Source organism: Eulemur rufifrons, chromosome 4 (genome assembly GCF_041146395.1).
Source record: "Eulemur rufifrons isolate Redbay chromosome 4, OSU_ERuf_1, whole genome shotgun sequence".
Lineage (NCBI taxonomy): Eukaryota > Metazoa > Chordata > Mammalia > Primates > Lemuridae > Eulemur > Eulemur rufifrons.
Window position 1 is genome coordinate 78,300,365 of NC_090986.1, and position 17,981 is coordinate 78,318,345.

The 17,981-nt window shown below is 47.0% G+C and overlaps 2 protein-coding genes across 8 annotated transcripts in view; both read right to left on the reverse strand.

Annotated features, from left to right (window-relative positions):
• Positions 1-1,841: 1,841 nt before the first annotated feature.
• On the reverse strand, positions 1,842-5,059 carry LOC138382799 (complement C1q and tumor necrosis factor-related protein 9A). Its single transcript, XM_069467421.1, has 3 exons — positions 4,894-5,059; positions 3,951-4,013; positions 1,842-2,611 (listed from the first exon to the last, which is right to left on the reverse strand). The coding sequence occupies exons 1-3, from the start codon at positions 5,057-5,059 to the stop codon at positions 1,842-1,844; spliced, it is 999 nt and encodes a 332-aa protein (XP_069323522.1).
• Positions 5,060-13,213: 8,154 nt separating this feature from the next.
• The window catches only part of SPATA13 (spermatogenesis associated 13), a 95,473-nt gene continuing 90,705 nt past the window's right edge, over positions 13,214-17,981 (reverse strand). For 6 of the 7 annotated variants that reach the window (XM_069467756.1, XM_069467755.1, XM_069467754.1 and 3 more), the window contains one exon: positions 13,214-16,468. In XM_069467756.1, coding sequence (XP_069323857.1) covers positions 16,293-16,468 — 176 coding nt within the window. In that variant the 3' untranslated portion in view covers positions 13,214-16,292. Of the gene's footprint in view, positions 16,518-17,981 lie in introns of all 7 variants that reach the window. The other variant, XM_069467753.1, reaches the window with a different exon arrangement.

Sequence of the window (17,981 nt, forward strand, 5' to 3'; positions counted from 1 at the left end):
AGCTCTGTTCGGCTCTACTCTGAGGCTCTGTGGATTAGATGGCTGCCAGCAGCTTCAGGCCTTCATCCTCCCAGTTCTGACTTTGGGGAAAATGAGCATGCTTTTTTTTTCAACAGACTGCATCTCATTGGTTCTGATTGGATCCAGCGCCGTCTACAAAAAGTCACCATGGCCAGAAGAAGGTGCTATTCTGATTAGCCAGGCGTGCATCCCATGCCCGCCCCAGAGTGCAGAGTCTACCCCATCTGAAAGGCTTGGCCTGGGAGTGGACATTAGGATGCTTTTCCCAGAAAAAGGGGACATAGAACGGCACCTGTCTGAATAAGAACTGTCCACTATAGTAGGCCTGACGGAAAAGTTTCCCCTCTAACCTGCGCTCTCAGTAAATCCATCCCCATCCTGTACTTCTAACTATAAATCCGTTTGGAGTCTCTGTCCAGTAACTTTTTTTTTCTCTTGCATAACTCATTTAAAAGTTTTAGAAGGTAAATAGTAAAAGAAATCTAATGGAATTTTCCCTGCTGGGTTTCAGGCTTGCTTGGAACCTGTGATCTCTCTTTCCCTTCCTATTTCTCCCTCTTAAGATGGGACTATCTGTCCTAGGCCTGGCCCACCACTGTGTTTTGGGAGAAGATAACTTGTCTGGTTTCACAGATTCACAGATGGAGAGAGATTTTGCCATGGGATGAATCACACACTAGGTCTCAGCTATAGCTGATTTAAATGATTTAGACGATGGGACTTGGGACTTTGAGTGGAGGATAGATGAGATTTGGGACTTGGACTCAATGCTGAAATTGTTAAGATGGTTGGGACTATTGGGATGGGGTAAATGTATTTTGCACATGGGAAGGAAATCAACTTTGGGAGGCCAGAGGGCAGACAGTCATGGGTTGAATTGTGTCTCCCAAAAAGATACATTGAAGTCCTAACCCTTGGTACCTATGAATGTGACCTTATTTGAAAATAGGATATTTGTAGATTAAAACAGGTCATACCAGATTAGGGTTGGCCCTAATCGGATATGACTGGTGTCCTTGTAAGAAGAGGGAATGTGGACACTGGCAGATACAGAAGGGAGACGCCGTGTGAAGATGGAAGCAGAGATTAGGGTGACGCTGCCACCAGCCAAGGAGTGCCGGGGGCTGGCAGAAGCTGGAAGCAGCAAGGACAGATCCTCCTTTAGAAGCTTCGGAGGGAGCACAGCCCTGCTGACACGTTAATCTCAAACTTCCAGCCTCCAGAACTGTGAGAGAGTAAATTTCTGGTATTTAAAGCCACTTAGTTTACAATCTTTGTTATGGAAAACCTAGAAAAGGAATACAGATTCAAGTATGGCAAATAGTTACCAACAGCTATTTGTTGGATAGAATGGCGATTAAAACCTAAATTAGAAAATGAACAGTGTTTACAGCTTTCAAGAGTGTTACAGAGTCACCAGCTTAGACCTCTTTTTAGCCATGGAATGGAATAAACATTTTCCTTTTCTTTCTACCTAATGTCCTCAGAAACACAGGTGAGCAATAAATGGCCCCTTAGGGCATTAAAATGATATCAAAATGCTCTTCCCCCAGGAAACATCCATGCAAAGGATTCTTCAGATAATGGGAATGATGAGAAATATGAAATAAAGTATAATAAACAATGCAACTATTTTAAAATGCACTCTTGAAAAGATGGTAAGTTACATAGAATCAGTTTCAGGAATAACTTTCCTATTTTTACCTTTTTATGATTATTGCAATAATTGGAGGAATTAGTACAGTAAAATCCTCTAGTAACGTCCTCAACAAGCCCATTCTGCCGGATGGTGTGGCAGATTCATAAACGCTTCTCCATCATTAGCTGCTGAACAGAAGGAAGCCTGTGAAGGTTGTGTCATCGTCCTCATCGGCAAACAAGCCATTGAACCTCTCTCCTCCTGTCACCTGCATCCACACCTCATCCCCGAGCTTCAGCTGCAGGACGATGCCACCAGAGGCCTGGTCTTCCGAGCTCATATAACCGTCCGTGGTGTGCAGTATTTTTGCCCCATTTTTGACCAAAGATACCTGGACATTCCTGGAGAAGACAGTGATGTGGTAGGTGAAGTAATACACCCCGGCGACGTGGCACGTGAATTTCCCTGTCGCGATGTCGTAATGGTTGAATTCATTATAGAGGATCTTGTCGAACTTGATGGGTACATCTGAAGACGGGAACTTGCTCAGCACTGTGAGCCCCACCGTGAAAGCGCTTTTGGGCAAGACTGGAGTCTCACCAATTTTCCCTTTTTCTCCTCGATCCCCTTTCCAGCCTCGTATTCCCCGGACTCCCGGCTCGCCCTGGGGCCCCACGGGTCCAGCTTCTCCCTTGGGACCGGGCTTTCCAATGGGGCCCACGGGGCCAGGTAAACCGATTGGGCCCAAAGGCCCGGTGTTGCCCCTTTGGCCCTCTTGGCCCGGGGGGCCCACCTCCCCTTTGTCCCCCTTCTGCCCTGGAAGGCCTGTCTCTCCTTGGAGGCCCTTCTCTCCCATGGGACCAACCAAGCCCTTTGGCCCGTGTTTTCCTGGGGGCCCTCTGGAGCCTTGATCCCCTTTGATGCCTTTTGCTTCAACATTTCCATCTGCTCCTATTAGAGAAAGAGCGAATAAAGAGATAGTTTGTGAAACATTCCCTTGTGAACAACTTTGGTTTTTCTATTACTGCACATACAAATGAAACACAAAGTAGCTCACAGGTTCAGTGTATGCTCAGGGGTTGGGATTCATTTACTCTCAAATTACACACATACACACACCCCAATTTAGTTGACTCCTGTCTACTAAATCCGAATCAAGGCTCACATGAGAAATTACAACTCTTTACCACCTAAGTCCACATGTTGGTTCCTCAGTCATGCCGGTGCTGAGAGAAAGCGCTCTCTGCAGGGCAGCGGGAACTGCAGAAGGCAGGTTAATAGATACTCAGCCCTGGTTGTGTGATGCCCCCTACAGACCTCCTACTGGAGTGAACACAAGATCAAGAGCGAGAGTGGAGAGCGGCACTCCTTGCTCTCTGCTGCCCAGCCCAGCCAGCCTGTCCACCTGCCAGTTACATCGCGCAGCTTGTCATCCTACACAAGCGCTCGCCGCTCCCGATCCTCCCACGAGGACTGGAGAGCAGGGGTTGCAGGTGCGGATTCTGGGGGTAAATGCCAGACTCTGTCCTGTCTCCACCACTTCCGGGCACTGGATGCCAGGCAAGCCCGTGAGCCTCCCATGCCCCCGCTCCCTCATCTAGAGAATCGGGATACTCCTACCAGCTGGAGTAGAGAGCTGTTGCGGTTAAGTCAGTACATAAAAAGCACAACACATGAGCGGCACAACGGGCTACACGTGCTTGCCGCGCTATCTCCCTCCCTGTCAGTGGTGGGAGTCCTCCCTTCCCCTCGGGGGCCACCTCCTCCATGCACTGTCTCCAGACGCACCGAGTGACAGTTCAGTCTCACTCCTCAGTGCTCACGCACCAATGCAGGGCTCACAAACCATGGCCCACGGGCCAGGGCCAGCCTCCCGCCTACTTCTGTATAACCCGCAAGCAGAATGGTTTACATGTTTAAAGGGTCACATGTACGTTTCCGTGTGTCGTGGAAATTCAAATTTCAAATTTCAGCAGTCGCACACAGCCTCACTGGAACACAGCCACACTCATCTGGGCAGCATCTCCCGCTGTTTTTCATTACAGTGGCAGAGTCGGGCAGCAGTGACAGAGACCACGTGGCCCAAAAAGCCAAGAATATTTACTATCAGCTCTTTACAGAAAGAGTTTGCCAATCCTTGCACTGATCCCTGCTTCTGGAGGGCAAGAACTGCACTGTCTTTATCGCTGGAACATGCTCAGCACCTCGTAACGGACTTGCCCGTAGGAAGCACTTAGTAATTATTGTTAAATCCTGGGTAGCTCCAAATTAGAGCACGGTAACTTCTGACCTCGTTCTCCTTTGTCTCCACTCACTCCATCCTTCCCTGGGCTGCCGGGATGTCCTGGTTCTCCTGGGTGGAAAAGAAGAAAATGGGCAAGAACAGAAATGACATCGTCTGACATCATCTCTTCTGTGCCGAGGCCTGGGGAAGTGGGCCGGGCGCCGGGGGTCGCTGGTGGGTTTCTCATTCTGTTGCTTTCCCAGCACTCTTGGGGAGAGTGCAAGGTCTGCTGGCCTCCTACGACAACACAGCTGACTATGGTTTCGAGACACTCACTGTCAGGGATGGAAGGGAGGTTCTGGAAGGATCTCTCTAGCAGCTGAGAGTGGTGGTAAATGCCACTGATCAAGTTGGCAGGGGAGATCCCTGGGACTTCAGGGGAGTGAGGTTCCACTGACCACACGCAAGTCCTTGCGCTTGGTACAGGCGGCCCTGAGCTCCAACTTCTCGGGGTGCATGTCAGCAGGTGGGAGGTGGCACTGGCCATGGTATAGAACTCACTAGGCCACATGTCACCTCAGACTCTGGCCTCTCCCAGAGCAGCAGAGACCCCCATACTTCAGCCTCACTGACCCAGCTGTGGGGTGACAGGAGCAGGCTGGGCCAACTTGTAGGTCCCGAGAGACGACTGACGCAGGCAGATTGACTCCGGCATCATAAGGGATGGTCTCCCAGTGGGCCCTGGGTACTGTAGGGCCTCCAAGTGGGTCATCCCGACATCTAGCCCTCCTCGTGTCGGTTCTCCCCTGTGCTCTGCCCAGGCACCCGGCACAGACCCTGGCATGGGGCAGGCCCTTGGGGAGTGTTTGCTGGGCGGCCGGGTGACTGGGTGGAAGAGGTGTGAGTGGACGGGGGGAAGACTCCACAGATGATGAATGAATGCATGAACGAGATAAAAGGAAGGAAGGGAATGGGGGCAGGGCAGCTGACGCAGCCAGGTGGTGAGTACCTGCATCCCCTTTGTCACCCTTTACTCCATCTCGTCCATCTCTTCCAGGCAGACCATTGTGACCAGGATTCCCAGGGACGCCAGGGTGCCCTTGCCTGCATGTGTCCTGTGTGTTTATGTTCCCAGTGCAGATGCCAATGGCAAGCAGAAGCCAGCAGATCCTCATGGTTCAGATGACAGACTCTCAACTGAAAGAGGGAAACAGAAACTGAAAGGAGAAGACTTTGTTGCTGGTGCCATGGATGCAGCCTCTGATCCTTGCAGTGGGCAGTGGATGGGCTGTCCCCTGCCACAGACCCGCACCTGGTCAGACTGGACAGAATGGTCAGGGCCGGGGGACGGGGCAACCTGGTAGCAGACCGAGCTGGTTACATCAGAAGCCCATTATCCTTGGAAGGTAACACATGTGATCAAGCCACTCTTAATGGTGAACAATCAATAAGAAAGCCAAGTTTAAGGTCAGGATACTCTTCCATTTACCATTTCACCTAGAAGAGGAAAATGCTTACTTATCTTCCAGGACTATTGTACAGACCAACTCTGATCACGATGTGCAGGGAAGCACATTATAAATAGTAAAGCAAACACAGAATTACCATCTGATCTAGCAATTCCACTCCTAGGCACATACCCAGAGGAAGTGAAAGTGGGGACTTGAACAGAGCTCCGTGTTCGCAGCAGCATTATTCACAACAGCAACCCAAGTGTCCACTAGTGGATGAATGGATAAATAGCATGTGCAATAGCTACACAATGGAATATTATTCAGCCTTAAAAAAGAAGGAAATTCTGACACATACCACAACATGAATGGACCTTAAGGACATTATGCTAAGTGAAATAAGCCAGTCACAAAATGACAGAGCTGTATGTTTCATTTATACGAGGTTTCTAAAGTAGTCGAATTCACAGAAAAAGTAGGATGGTGGCTGCCAGCCACTGGGGAGAGGTGGACGTGGGAGTTGTTTACTGTGTACTGAGTTTCCCGTTGGGAAGATGGAAAGGCCTGGAGACGGACAGTGCCGATGGCCGCACAACATGAATGCATTCACTGCCACTGAGCTGTACACTTAAAACGGTTAAACTGGTAAATTTTATGTTATATATATTTTAACAACATTAAAAAATTAAAATTTTAAAAAATAGTGAAGGATTCCAAGCAGCCCTACTATGTTTAGACGTATTCCTTAAGGTCTTGTTTTTATGGAAGGCACTGGGGAGAAGGGCGCACACACATGTACACACACGTGTACACACACACACCCCCAGTGTGGGAGAAGTGCATTTTCAAGCCCTTCCCTCTATAAACACTGCCCTCCAACTGCACTTACAAATTTGTGTTCTAACCTCAGGGGCTGAGACAGCGCTTGGGCAGGTTCCAGACCGAGGGAATAGCATATGCAAGACCTCGAAGGAATAGGAATATGAAACTTGGGTTGCAGGACCCACGTCTCATTAAGAGGTACGTAGCACCGTGTCCTCTCATCCATGGCACCTGTCATGCGGGGGTTTTACGTTTGTTGATATAATTGTAGGATTAAAACTCTAGGTCCCCACCTGGCTTTATTTTCCTCATTATTGTATTGCTGGTACTCAATATTTAACCTGGAAAAGCAGGTTGACCAAATGTAGTCGAATGGAATGAATATATCATGGTAGATATCTTAGGGCTTAAGAAACAAATCGGAACATAAAAACATGGGTTGGTGTAACTGGGCAGCATCCAGACCCTCACATAACGCCGATGGCAGTGTAATCTGACAGCCCTTTGGAAAGTTAAAGAACAAAAGACATCTATGTCCTTGACCCATCCCTAACATCCTCCTTAAGAATCCAAAATTTGTGTGCCAAAGACATTAACTGCAGCATTATCTATAATAGTGAAAAAGTGCACACTACATAATGTGTAACATCAGGAGAGAGGTTGGGTTAGTAGAACAGTATGTAACTACTAAAATAATTATGAAGGTCATATAGAAATGCATAAAAGATATATGTTGTGTTGAATTTTTAAAAAATAGACCAAAATGTCATGCATATTATGAATGTACCTATGTATATCTGCATATTGACAAAAACTAGAGCTGAATATATGCAAATGAATATGGTTACTGTAGAATGGTGGGGTTATGGGAGTTTTTCCTTTTTTAAAAAAATGCCTTTTTACAGTGCTATACAAATATTTCTAGAGATACACCTTTTAAAACCAGCGCGATTCTCTGTCATCCAAAGGGCTATATCACCATCTGGTGGAAGTCTCACAGGGTGCAGTCTAACGCAAATAGAGTATTTTTGGAAAAGGAAGTACAGATGTTTCCCTTTGAAGTTACAAACTCACTCCATTGAAGGAAATTGAGATTTCTTAGAAACAAATTCCACCAGCCCCCTTTGTTTAACTCAGAAGAGGCTGGTAGCCATCAAACCTAAATGCCACCAACCAACCTTTGTTGAGGGTTCTGTAATTTTCCTTTCCAACTTTTCAAAATGTGCAGTACAACAATTATTCCAGCAATAAAAAGATCCCAAGATCATAAAGGTGTCAAGTGAGGACAAATTCCATTTTGTTCTCCAGCTAGGGAAGAGCAAGCGTGAAAGCAAACATGTATCCTTCTGTGATTCTTTCACTAGTCCTGCAAGCTCCATGCAGGCGCAGAGTCTGTCTAGCTTGCTCAGAGAGCATGGAAACCCTTCTGACTATCCGAGCACACTTTGTTTCCAAATAAGTAGTGGCACTTCCAAAGTTGTGGCACTTTCTAATAAGAAAATCTGGAAGGCTTACACTTCATTGTAGAACACTGAAGGTTTGCACTAGGACTATACTAGAAATTATATTAATGTTATTTTGAAAAATAAAAAATAATATTTGTGCCTCTCACAGAGCTATGAGTTGGACTCTCAGTTGTATTAGTTCAACCACAGTTAGCCCCTCAACTTTTAAGTCCTCTGTCTGGTCTTTTCTCTGGAAGGGACTAGAGCCGGGACCCCCTTCTGCTTCCCACCTTCCCTCCCTCCCTCCCTCTTTGCTCACCTGCCACCCCAAGCCCACGTGTTCTCCACACCATGCCAAGACTGGTGATCACTTAGTAGGTACCAACCTGGGCCAGAGCTTTCTGAAGACAGTGACTGCATCTTTCCATTTTCTTGTTTTCGGTACCTCAAGTCAAATGTTTGTTGAATGAGTGAATGAATGCAAGGAATATTATCCTGGTCCCAACTGCGTGTGGCTCATCACTTGGGGAGGTGGCTGGGTATCAAATTTGACCCTTGTGAATGCTTTTGGTGAAGATCGCTAGTTATCTGCAACACCCCTTCTCACCTTCTTCCGTGGTAATAGAAATTTCAGCTGGGCACCTAGCTGCCTACAATAGACTATACCTCCCAGCCTCCCTTGCAGCCTTGATATAACTATGAAAATAGATTATGGGCTGTGGGAATGAGCAAAAGTGATGTGTGCAATTGTGGACCAGACCTTAAAGGGAAAGGGTGTGGCCTTCCTAGGCTCTTTCCCTCTTCCTGTGTCTGGTGTGCACAAGGTAGGGTCTGGCTTGGACTCCTTGAAGGAGGGCAACAGTTGGGGACAGAAAAATCCTGGTCTTGGATGACTCCACAGACCAAACCTTCCCTCCCAGCCCAGCTTTGACATGAAAACATGGGAGAGAAATATACTTCTAACTTGCTTAAGCCACTATTTTGGGGTGGGGGGGTGTCTGTGACACACAGCTAGGCTCACATCCTGACTAATGCAAGGCACCCATTGCCCAAGCTGAGGCTGTACATCAGAAGTGAGGAAGGCTTGCGGGCATCTGTGTTCAGCCCAGGGGGCAGAGCTGCTGAGGACTCACTGGGCATCCAAACCTCCAGGTAACGTATTTAAAAACTGACAGTAGTCACTGCCTTAGATAGATCAAGACAATCACTGTGAATGCACAGAGAACAGATGCAAACATTCTGCAGAATGTCGGGATCTCAAGTCTGACACACTGACTTGGGAGGGGCAAAGGGACACAGACTGCAAATGACTTTGGAGTTAGTGTTTTGTCCGAAATAAAATAGGTTCTTAGTTAGTTAGCTTCTTATTTCTGGGTCTCTCTCCTACGCTTTACCTGTATTTCTCCTTTACTACTGAATCTCTTGATAAAGGGTCACCCAGTGCCCTCCTGATTAATTTTCTCCAAGGACATCATGTCCCTAAGTCGCAGCCAAGGTTAAGGGTTACCACTCTTCAGGAATCTTACTTCCCCAAATACTAGGATTTAATGTAGACCTGCCAGAAACCAGGGTCTCCAAATCACCGAGCCTTGGGTTCCTTGTGCATAAAATGCAAAGGATGAATTACCACCCTCCTACGTTTGACAGTCCAAGAATCCAAATATCTCTAAGCTGTCTTCATTGAATATATTTTCTTCCACATGCTGTAGATATTGTACACTTTATGTATTTCTTCTTCAGTATATATTGAGGGTTTTTGTACTATGCTGTGTAAATTAGCATAGCTATAAATATAAAAATGTACACATTGCAATCTGTGCAAAATAATCCATAAACTTCTCTAGAAAACTCTCTAAAATGGTCTGCTGTTCTTGTTATTTATTCTATGGTTTTTATTCCTCCTCCCAGCCAGTTTGCAGAGTTTTGGCAGAAGAATTGAAAAATCTGCATTTATCTCTTGTTTAGCCTCTTCCTCAAGTGTGAATTTGGGAACTGTCTTACCCCAACCCCAAACTCTATAGATATCTGACTATTTTGCAAGCAGTTAACCAGGATTATCCAACACTAATAATACAAGAACTGTTTTAGGACCCACATGCCTCACCTTGAATGTAAAGAAATCCTTTCCCAATGCACTTACCTGAACCTCAGGGCTGCAGGCTGTACCCAGGTGCTGTGCAAACCAGGAATCAAGGGCAAACTAAATAAAATCACGCCTTCCTGCCATACAATTCTCTGGTGGATATATCTGCAAAATAGCAGGAAGGGGAGGGAACAGAGGAAGGCCCACGATGTCTTGGAAGAGCTTCAAGAATTACAGCAAAATTGAGTCAGGTAGCATCTTCTACCAGCGCCACTTAATTTAGAAAACTTAGCTCCTTTTTAACCAAATGAGAGAACTCAAGGTGTTCTCTCAAGTGGAGTCTGGAGGAAGGAGGGCCCACAGCAGGTTTCTTTCTCACAGTGATTTTGTGCCTTTCCCTGGCAGTTTCTCAGCTGACTTTGGGGCAATTAGGGCTGATAGGACAAAACTGGACAGTGACAGTGGCCGGGTCTTATCTGGATCCTGGAACCTTGGAACTGCTGTCACTGAATCAGATTTTCAAACTTCTGTGTACGTAATTCCTTTTGATTCTAGGCATTTGTGTACATAATGATTTAGGGCCCCTTCCCTTTTCGCACACCCCCCACCTGTCACTGAGAAGAACATGGTGCAACCATTTGTTCAACACCCTGTAACCGTGGTTCTTGACTTTTCCTCCTAAGTGTCTATTAACATTTATCTAAAACTTAAAAATAGCTTCAAGAGGGTAAATATACCCAAGGCTTTCCCCCAGGTGCAGAGGAGACCCGAGTTGGGCGGTAGAGGATGCAGGGGGAACGGAGCCCCCCTGGGCAGAGCCGACCCCCGACCCCTACTTACTCTCACTCTGCCTCAATTTCCTCATCAGTACAGCAGCCAAAACAATGCTGAGGACCCAGGGTGGTGGGGGGATTCAAACAGATGGCATAAATTGAGCCGAGATCTGGTTTCTTGTGGCCATCCCACTACCCGCTCGGCCTCGGGTCCCAAACCCACAGACCTGTCTAGTCCCTGCGTAGCAGGTGGGCTCTGGGCGGCAGTGGCCGCCCCTCCCACCCATGCCCCCTCATCTCTGACCCCCTCCGTCCCAGGCATCTCCCCACCCCCTTCCCCTGCGTGTTCCACGGTCTGGGCCGCCCTGACCCCCGACTCCCGCCTCTGGCTCCGCGGGTTCGACCCCGCAACCCGTGCCCAGCCCTGACCTCGCTCCTGAGCTCCGCACTACCTTCAGCTACCCTCCAAAGGGCAGCCGCCAACCCCAGCTGGGAGCCCCGTTCCCGGTCCCCACCCCTCCATGCCACTCGTTTCTGAGTCTGTTTGTGGCAGTCCTGTCCCTCACGTCCCACCACCAAGCTCGCAGCCAGTGTCGCTGACCTGCCGCCGGTGGGGACCTGCCCTGATCCCGGCATCCTTCCGGCAGCCGCTGCTGCTCTCCCACCTTGTGCTCCCAGCTGGGCCGCGTCCCTAAGGTGCCCCCTGCCTCCGGGGCGAGCTCCCAGACAGGCACGGTGGCCGCAGCTCTGCTGGCCTGTGCCCACGCCCATTCCAGCCACACGGAGACTCGCCTGGCGGCCTGGCTTTGCGACACCCCCAAACCCGGTGGGACCATCCGCCCCCAGGATCCTGCTGGGGCCTGGGGTCCTGTGTGAAGCCAACGTAGGAGTTGGGACCCCTGGCCTGGATCCTCACGGGAGGAAAGGACTCAATTCTCTGAAGTTACCACACTTCATCACACCATCACGTGTGTGTCTCCTTTGGACGATTCGCACATTTTGACTCAGTCTCTTCAGGGCACAGAGTGAGTGGCTGATGTCCATGGGTCCTCTTCCTCACAACTCTTCCGTAAGAAAATGCCACTGCACACTCTATTTCCACTCCTTCCTGTACGTGGTGCCATTTTGAGGCATCCTTTGGGTTTCGGGGCTCTCAGCCTCTGCTCCACGGGAGCCAACGGCCCAGCTCGGTCCAGCACCAGGAGGGGCAGCAGATTGCTGTGGGAAGTGGGTGGATGTTAGGAGTAAACAAAAAGTGGGGAGTAGCAGCTTGGCAAGCTTTATAGGAACCCTTTTCTGATTAGTCACAGCAAACAATGGGCTATTGACTTAGCTTTTCTGAGCTGTTAATTAGAGAAGGAAATTCTTACCCACCCCACCCCGCCAGGGTGAGTCCAGGCCCACTAGCACACCTCCCGTGGGAGGCGGCCTGTCCGCAGCTGTGGCCTCCAAGGGCACAAACAGAACACCTGTCCTGTTCACCTGCTCTCTGTCACTCCTTGCAGAAGCTGCAGCCACCAAGTAGGGCTCACTTCTAGTGTCACTTGTATCAATCTTACTCCCACATCTAGTCTAGTGACGTCTTTCAAGCCAAGCAGCCTTCTAGGTTCCCCTCAGAGCCTTCTTTCTCCCAGACCTCCCTGGTGGTTTGAGGGAGCTCCTGATGGATGAATTGCTGCTGCAAAGCAGGCTACAATGTCAGGGCAGGAGAGCATCTGCAAACCCCAGAAACTCTCCTGGCACTCACTCGCTACTTCTTTCTTTGAAATCTATCTTATTTTGCTACTCAAAGGCATTGCGAGAACCAGTTTGGCAAATTAATTTTAATAACCAGATACAAAACAACAAATATAGATTCACAGCATTTACAAGAAATCATTCAAATAACATTGTAAATATTTTTTTTTTTTACAAAAAACTTCATTCAACAAAAATACATATCAAGTTAAAGCAATCTTGTACACCATACTTCAGCTGTCAACAGCTAATTCATCAGTTCGGAAGCCGTCGCTTGACTTATACAGAAAACATCACCTTGATGTTGATGAGTTAAAAGGTTGCCAAAAGCCTTGCAAAGTAGGTAAGCAAGTCATACAAGATGGATGTTAATATTTACAAAAATGACCAATTATTAAATTACAGAATCAGTTCAAAGTATTTTCTAAGCACAAAACGTCAATGCCTATGAGATGACTAAAGGCAACAATGAAAAGTATGCTGCAGCTGGGTGAACTTACACCAAATAGTGAAGTTTCTGCTTTTTTTCCTTCAGTATCAGCTAGTTTCCACTTATTTTTTTCAAAGCCTTTTGAACTCCACTTTAATTGCATTCTGGAAACAACAGCCGTTAGCCAAGGGAAATTTTAACAGAGAGAACAATTTGTAGGTTAAACTTATTATAGGGAAAACTGGTCTGCTAGCAGTTTAACCTAGAAGTTTGTGTCCAGTGTCCCTGGCCTGTGAGCCACTGAAAGAACAGGACCCTGTCCCGTTTCTCTCCTCCTTGATGAAAGAATAGTACAGAAATACATCCCCTAACTCCACATAATCAGGCTGTTCTGTTCTGGCTAGGAAACTACGTTGATTTGTATTGAGGAATATCAGGAATTTAGGTAGGCAGAGATTTCTGGATCACCTGGCTTTTACAAAAGATTTATATTGTAAACCAAATTTTGAATTAAATGTACCTCTGCTTTTTGTCTAGATAACAGCAATGTAGGATGCAGGGATTTCCTAAACAGGCATGGTGTTAGTCTTCATCTGGATTAAGTATAAAAAGGCACGACAATATCTAGAAATAGCATTAGATGGTAGTGAAATGTTTTCAACTACAAAATCAGATCTACCAGTGGGAAACAAAAATCAGATCTAATGAAAGCAAACTATGCAGATGGTGTCCCAGGAAAGCTCTGACAAATTGCTGCCACCCTTGTTTGCAGGCCAAAGACAAAGAATGACATTACTCCAGGAATTTGCAAATATTCTACTTTATGATTGGTTATAATGTACTGCAGGGCTGTCACACGTTGTAGATGTGATCAAAATTGAGAAGGTTGCTTTTGACCCAAGGCCATTTCAACTGTCTTTCAACAAAATTGACAAATTCTGAAACAAAAGAATAGGTGAAATTTGCCAAAATGTTATGTCACCTCTTTTTTTGGCCTACCCATATTATGTAATGTAAGGTTAAAAATAAAGACAGGAGGGAGGGAGATTCCCAATGAAATTCACACACAATCCACTTAGAAGGCTTTTTGTTGTTTCTTTCTTCTTTCCAAGTGGAACATGTGACTATAATCAAGAAGGAAGTTTGGCAAGCCAAAAATGAGAATTCAAGCCAAACATTGAGCCTTCCATTCTTTGAAGAACTTAGGTATTTGGTAATAAAACCCAAGCTAGACATACACATTTTCAAGAAGTCAAAGGATGTCCTACCCTTTAAAAAATACATGAGCAGTTTTCAAAACCACCTGAAAACCCAAGTAGGATCTACTTGGTCAGATATTTGATCGAGTGATTCTCACACTATATAAAACCGACAGGGACAAACCCTGGGACTTGAAGTGAACCTGACTTAACAAAAACACGTCCTGGTATTCGTGATTCTATGTGAGGAAGTCCATGGAGGTAGGTGGGAACCGGAAGTTAGGGCTCAGCTGGGAAATAAATTAGGACTGGTCACAAAATTTAAAGCATTTCTTCATTGTCCATGAGTATTAGGAAATGGAAGCCCTAACAGTGACTCTTTAATTAAATCCTCACTGAAAATGTAACATAAGCAAAAGATTCTCTTTACTTCCTTAAAGCAATTCTTATATTACGTAAGAAAATTGTTCAAAATTGCTGTACATACAAACAACTCTATGTAGCACAGGGACCCCCACAGTTATTGCTGAGGTGTCCAGGAAAAGCACATTAAGTAGAGTTTCCAAAATATATCATTGTATTTTGTTAGTAAAAAGGTCAGTTATATAAATACAACTAAAGTTGAAATGTCTATTCAAGAAGTAAACGCACACATACCCAGGGACACGCCATAGCACCTCCCAAGAGTGCCCCTCACAGAGCAACTGCTGTCTCAGGACACGCAGTGTGACCGTCCACAGAGGCAACCCCGGGGCTACCGGCCGCAGGGCATCGCCATGCTTCAGCACTGCTGCCTACAGGCAGGCATGCCAAGGTGCGGAGCAGGGTCGTGAACAGCCACGGAATGTTCTAAGGGCCCACCAGAGAGGGCCAGGGGTATGTTTTCTTGATGTGTGATGTCACCCCCTCAAGAAATAGCTCTGGATGTGGGGGAAGGCCGGGGAGAATGGAGGAACACACACCTGGAGACTGGAGATTACACCTCGGTCTTTGACATCACAGATTTGTTTATTCTCAAGCATGGGTCTACTAGAAAAAAGAACTTTGCAGGAGTAGCATATGAAAACGAGCTTTTGAAACAGAAATCAAATCCACAAACCGTACAACACAATATCTTCCATCCAGGGCACTGAGTAGGTTAAAATGGCATCTCCCTTGCAGAGCCTGTCTTCCCCAGACATAGCTAAAAGTTATTTTCATCAAAATGCACAACATAAACACAAAAAGGAGATTATTATCCGCAGCTATCAGCCCGTGTGGCCTTCGTTAAAACGGCTATCTCTAAGCCTTGATATTTTGTTAAGGTCTTTGGAAAGAATTAGTCTTCGGAAATCTGCCAACATTCTCATGGTGGCATGGTTATGCGCTTTTGTTCTGGGTTTATGTGACAAGGGCAGTTGCAGATCCCCAGGAAGCAGGATTGCTCCACCCCCCTCATGTTTTCTCCCTGGAATGTATGTGTCTTTGTAATTTTGTTACAATTTGGTGAGGATGTCAGGAGCAGTGCAGGGATGCTCTCTGAGAATGCCTTCCAACAGCGCATTTTCATACTTCCTTTCTCATAAAAATTAGAGTAAATGGGCTTTTATATCTCAAACAGTTGTTTGAATGGCAGGGCTTTCTTGGGTTATGGCGTGTGGGCAAGATACGATTTCTGCTTGTGGAGTTACTCAAGGCAGGAGAGGACCTGCCTAAGGACAAACCCGGCATGCAGGAGGACTTCTCCCTCCTTGTCTTGAAGGCAGCGGTATCCTGAGGATGCTTAAGTCACTCTGCACTGCAGGCCACGCTGCCATGTGACGGGTGCAACATTGTTTTCTCCCCTTTGCTTGTAGGAAAAAGAATCTTGCAAGACGAAGCCTGTACTACGATTTGGCAACTGTGTGGACTCAGAAGACACCAGGAAACACCACGGCCATCTCACAGCCGCGGTGGGTTCCCTGATACTATGGAAAGGAGTAAAAGCTCAGCTTCTAGGTGTGCGCAGCCACGTGCTAGCAAGAGACAGCATGGGACCCACCTCGTCTCCACGACTCCCTTCAAATGCAAAAGGGATCCTCTAATTTAGTCCTTCCTTAGGAACTGAAAACCTCGTGACACCCTGTGCGGGAACCGTGGCGGAAGCTTGCCCATCACTGATGGCTGAGGCTCGCCGGGGCCCCTGTCTCAGCGTTCCCTTGGGAGCGTGGTACTGGGTCCCAAGTCTCGGCCACCTCAGAGCAGGTCACGGGGCGAGGGGGTTCTCGTGCAGGATGAAGCTGTGCGTCATGACCTTCTCCACCTTTCTGTGAAGGCAGCTGGGTCTCTGAAGGCTGAAGGTGAGTCCAAGTCCTTCTCTCTTTCATTGATCCCCAAAAAGAAGTTTTCAGCACTGGGTCCAAGAAACTTTCCTTGGATTTAAGCACAGAAGAAACAAAAACGGTTCTCCCCTTTACAACTGCCTCAGTTGGAACACGGTCCTCCTGCTTTCACTTCCGGAAAGGGGTGAGCTTATTGAAGGTGTGCCAGAAGAGCGAAGGCTTCCTCTTGGGTTCCGCCAGGGCGAAGACCTGCTGCTGGGGGACGCTGGTGGGCACGGTGACGTGGCGCTGGTGGAGGGGGTGCAAACCCTGGTGCGGCGGGGCCGTGGGGCAGCCACTGTAGCCTACATCGAAGGGGAGAAAGATGGAACAGGGACTGAGGTCACTTGTTAACTGAAAAGAAAAAAAAAAGTGCTAAGACTCAAAATTCTTAGCTAATTCTTAATTCACATTAACCAACAGAACTTCTAGTAGCTACACGAGAAATATTTATTATGTTTGGATGCTGCATGTGGAGCTTGACATAGGTGATCTCATTGAACCCTCCCGAAAGCTTCCAAGGAGGGGACCGTTACGCTAAACTGACAGGGAAGGAAACTGAGAGGTCATGGGGCTCCCCTGTGGCCACACGGCGGTAAGTGGCAGAATTAGAACCCCACCGACAGGATGAGAAACAGTGAAATGCTCTACACGAAAGCCTGGGGCTTGTATTGCCTCGGCCCGGATCCTTCTCTGCCACTTATTAGCTGTGATTATTGGGGGAATCATTTGATTTCTCTGTGCCTCAGTTCCCTGATCTCTAAAGTGGGGATCACAATACCTATTGGGCTGCTATGAGAATTAAATGAGTTAATGGAGGTACTCAGAACAGTGCCCCAATACCTGATTGCTCTCATGAAAACCGTTTCATTAGAGGAGGCATTTTATTTATTTATTTTTCTTGAGACAGAGTCTCGTTCTGCCACCCAGGCGGGAGTGCAGTGGTGCAAACATAGCTCACTGCAGCCTCCAACTCCTGGGCTCTAGTGATCCTCCTGGCTCGGCCTCCCAAAGTGCTGGGATTACAGGTGTGAGCCACTGTACCTGGCCTAGAGCAGGCATTTTAAATCTGTGCACAGGTCATTTAAAGGGATTATTAAAATCAGCTATTAGATCAAAAGGTAACTGTGTGAGTCAGCATGACGTGATGGAAGAGGGTGGGTTCTGGAAGCAGGACTTGGTTCAGAAACCAGCCCTGCCCCTGACTTGCCATAGGGCTTTCCTCATCTTCCAGGCAATGGGAAGGAGGACATAAGATAACCCATACAGTGCCCGACCTGGTGGCCACCCATCAACATCAGTGTTCATTCCATTCTTCAGTGCCTAGCTGTGGGCGAGGGACTCCTAGAAGATATGGACAGAAACTAATAAGTTCCAGCAAACTGATATTTACTAGTCATCTGCCATTAACAGTAAAGATACAAAAAAAATAAAAAAAATGGGTTTTTCTGCCTTGAAGATATTTATAACTTAGTGGGGGGAAATCTGCATCTGCGTGGGGAGAGCAGGGGATGCTAAGTGGCATTTTGGTGATGGGTTCTTCTTGGACCATTTGTTGATGGCCTGTCATAGTCCTGGGATTAACTGGTCCTTGTTTTGGCATTTTCAGTTACGAAAATATTGAATGGGATAAATTTCATAGCGTAAATCCCTTTTAAAATAGAAAGTTGACCCGAATAAAGTTTTTAAGAATACAATACATTATTTTTGGAATAAAAATCCTTATCATTGAATTCCTCTAAGATCATTTGTGTCATTTGCATTGTGGAAAAATCTTCGTGCATTAGGACCCCTGGGTACGTGGCCTGGGCATCAGTG

Bases quoted from the DNA above. Each gene is read 5' to 3' on its own strand.
- LOC138382799 (XM_069467421.1), bottom strand. From the start codon at position 5,059: ATGAGGATCTGCTGGCTTCTGCTTGCCATTGGCATCTGCACTGGGAAC. The intron at 4,014-4,893 runs GTACTCACCACC...TTTTCCACCCAG, and splicing joins GGGTGACAAAGGGGATGCAG to GAGAACCAGGACATCCCGGC. The intron at 2,612-3,950 runs GTCAGAAGTTAC...TTTCTCTAATAG, and splicing joins TGGAGACAAAGGAGAACGAG to GAGCAGATGGAAATGTTGAA.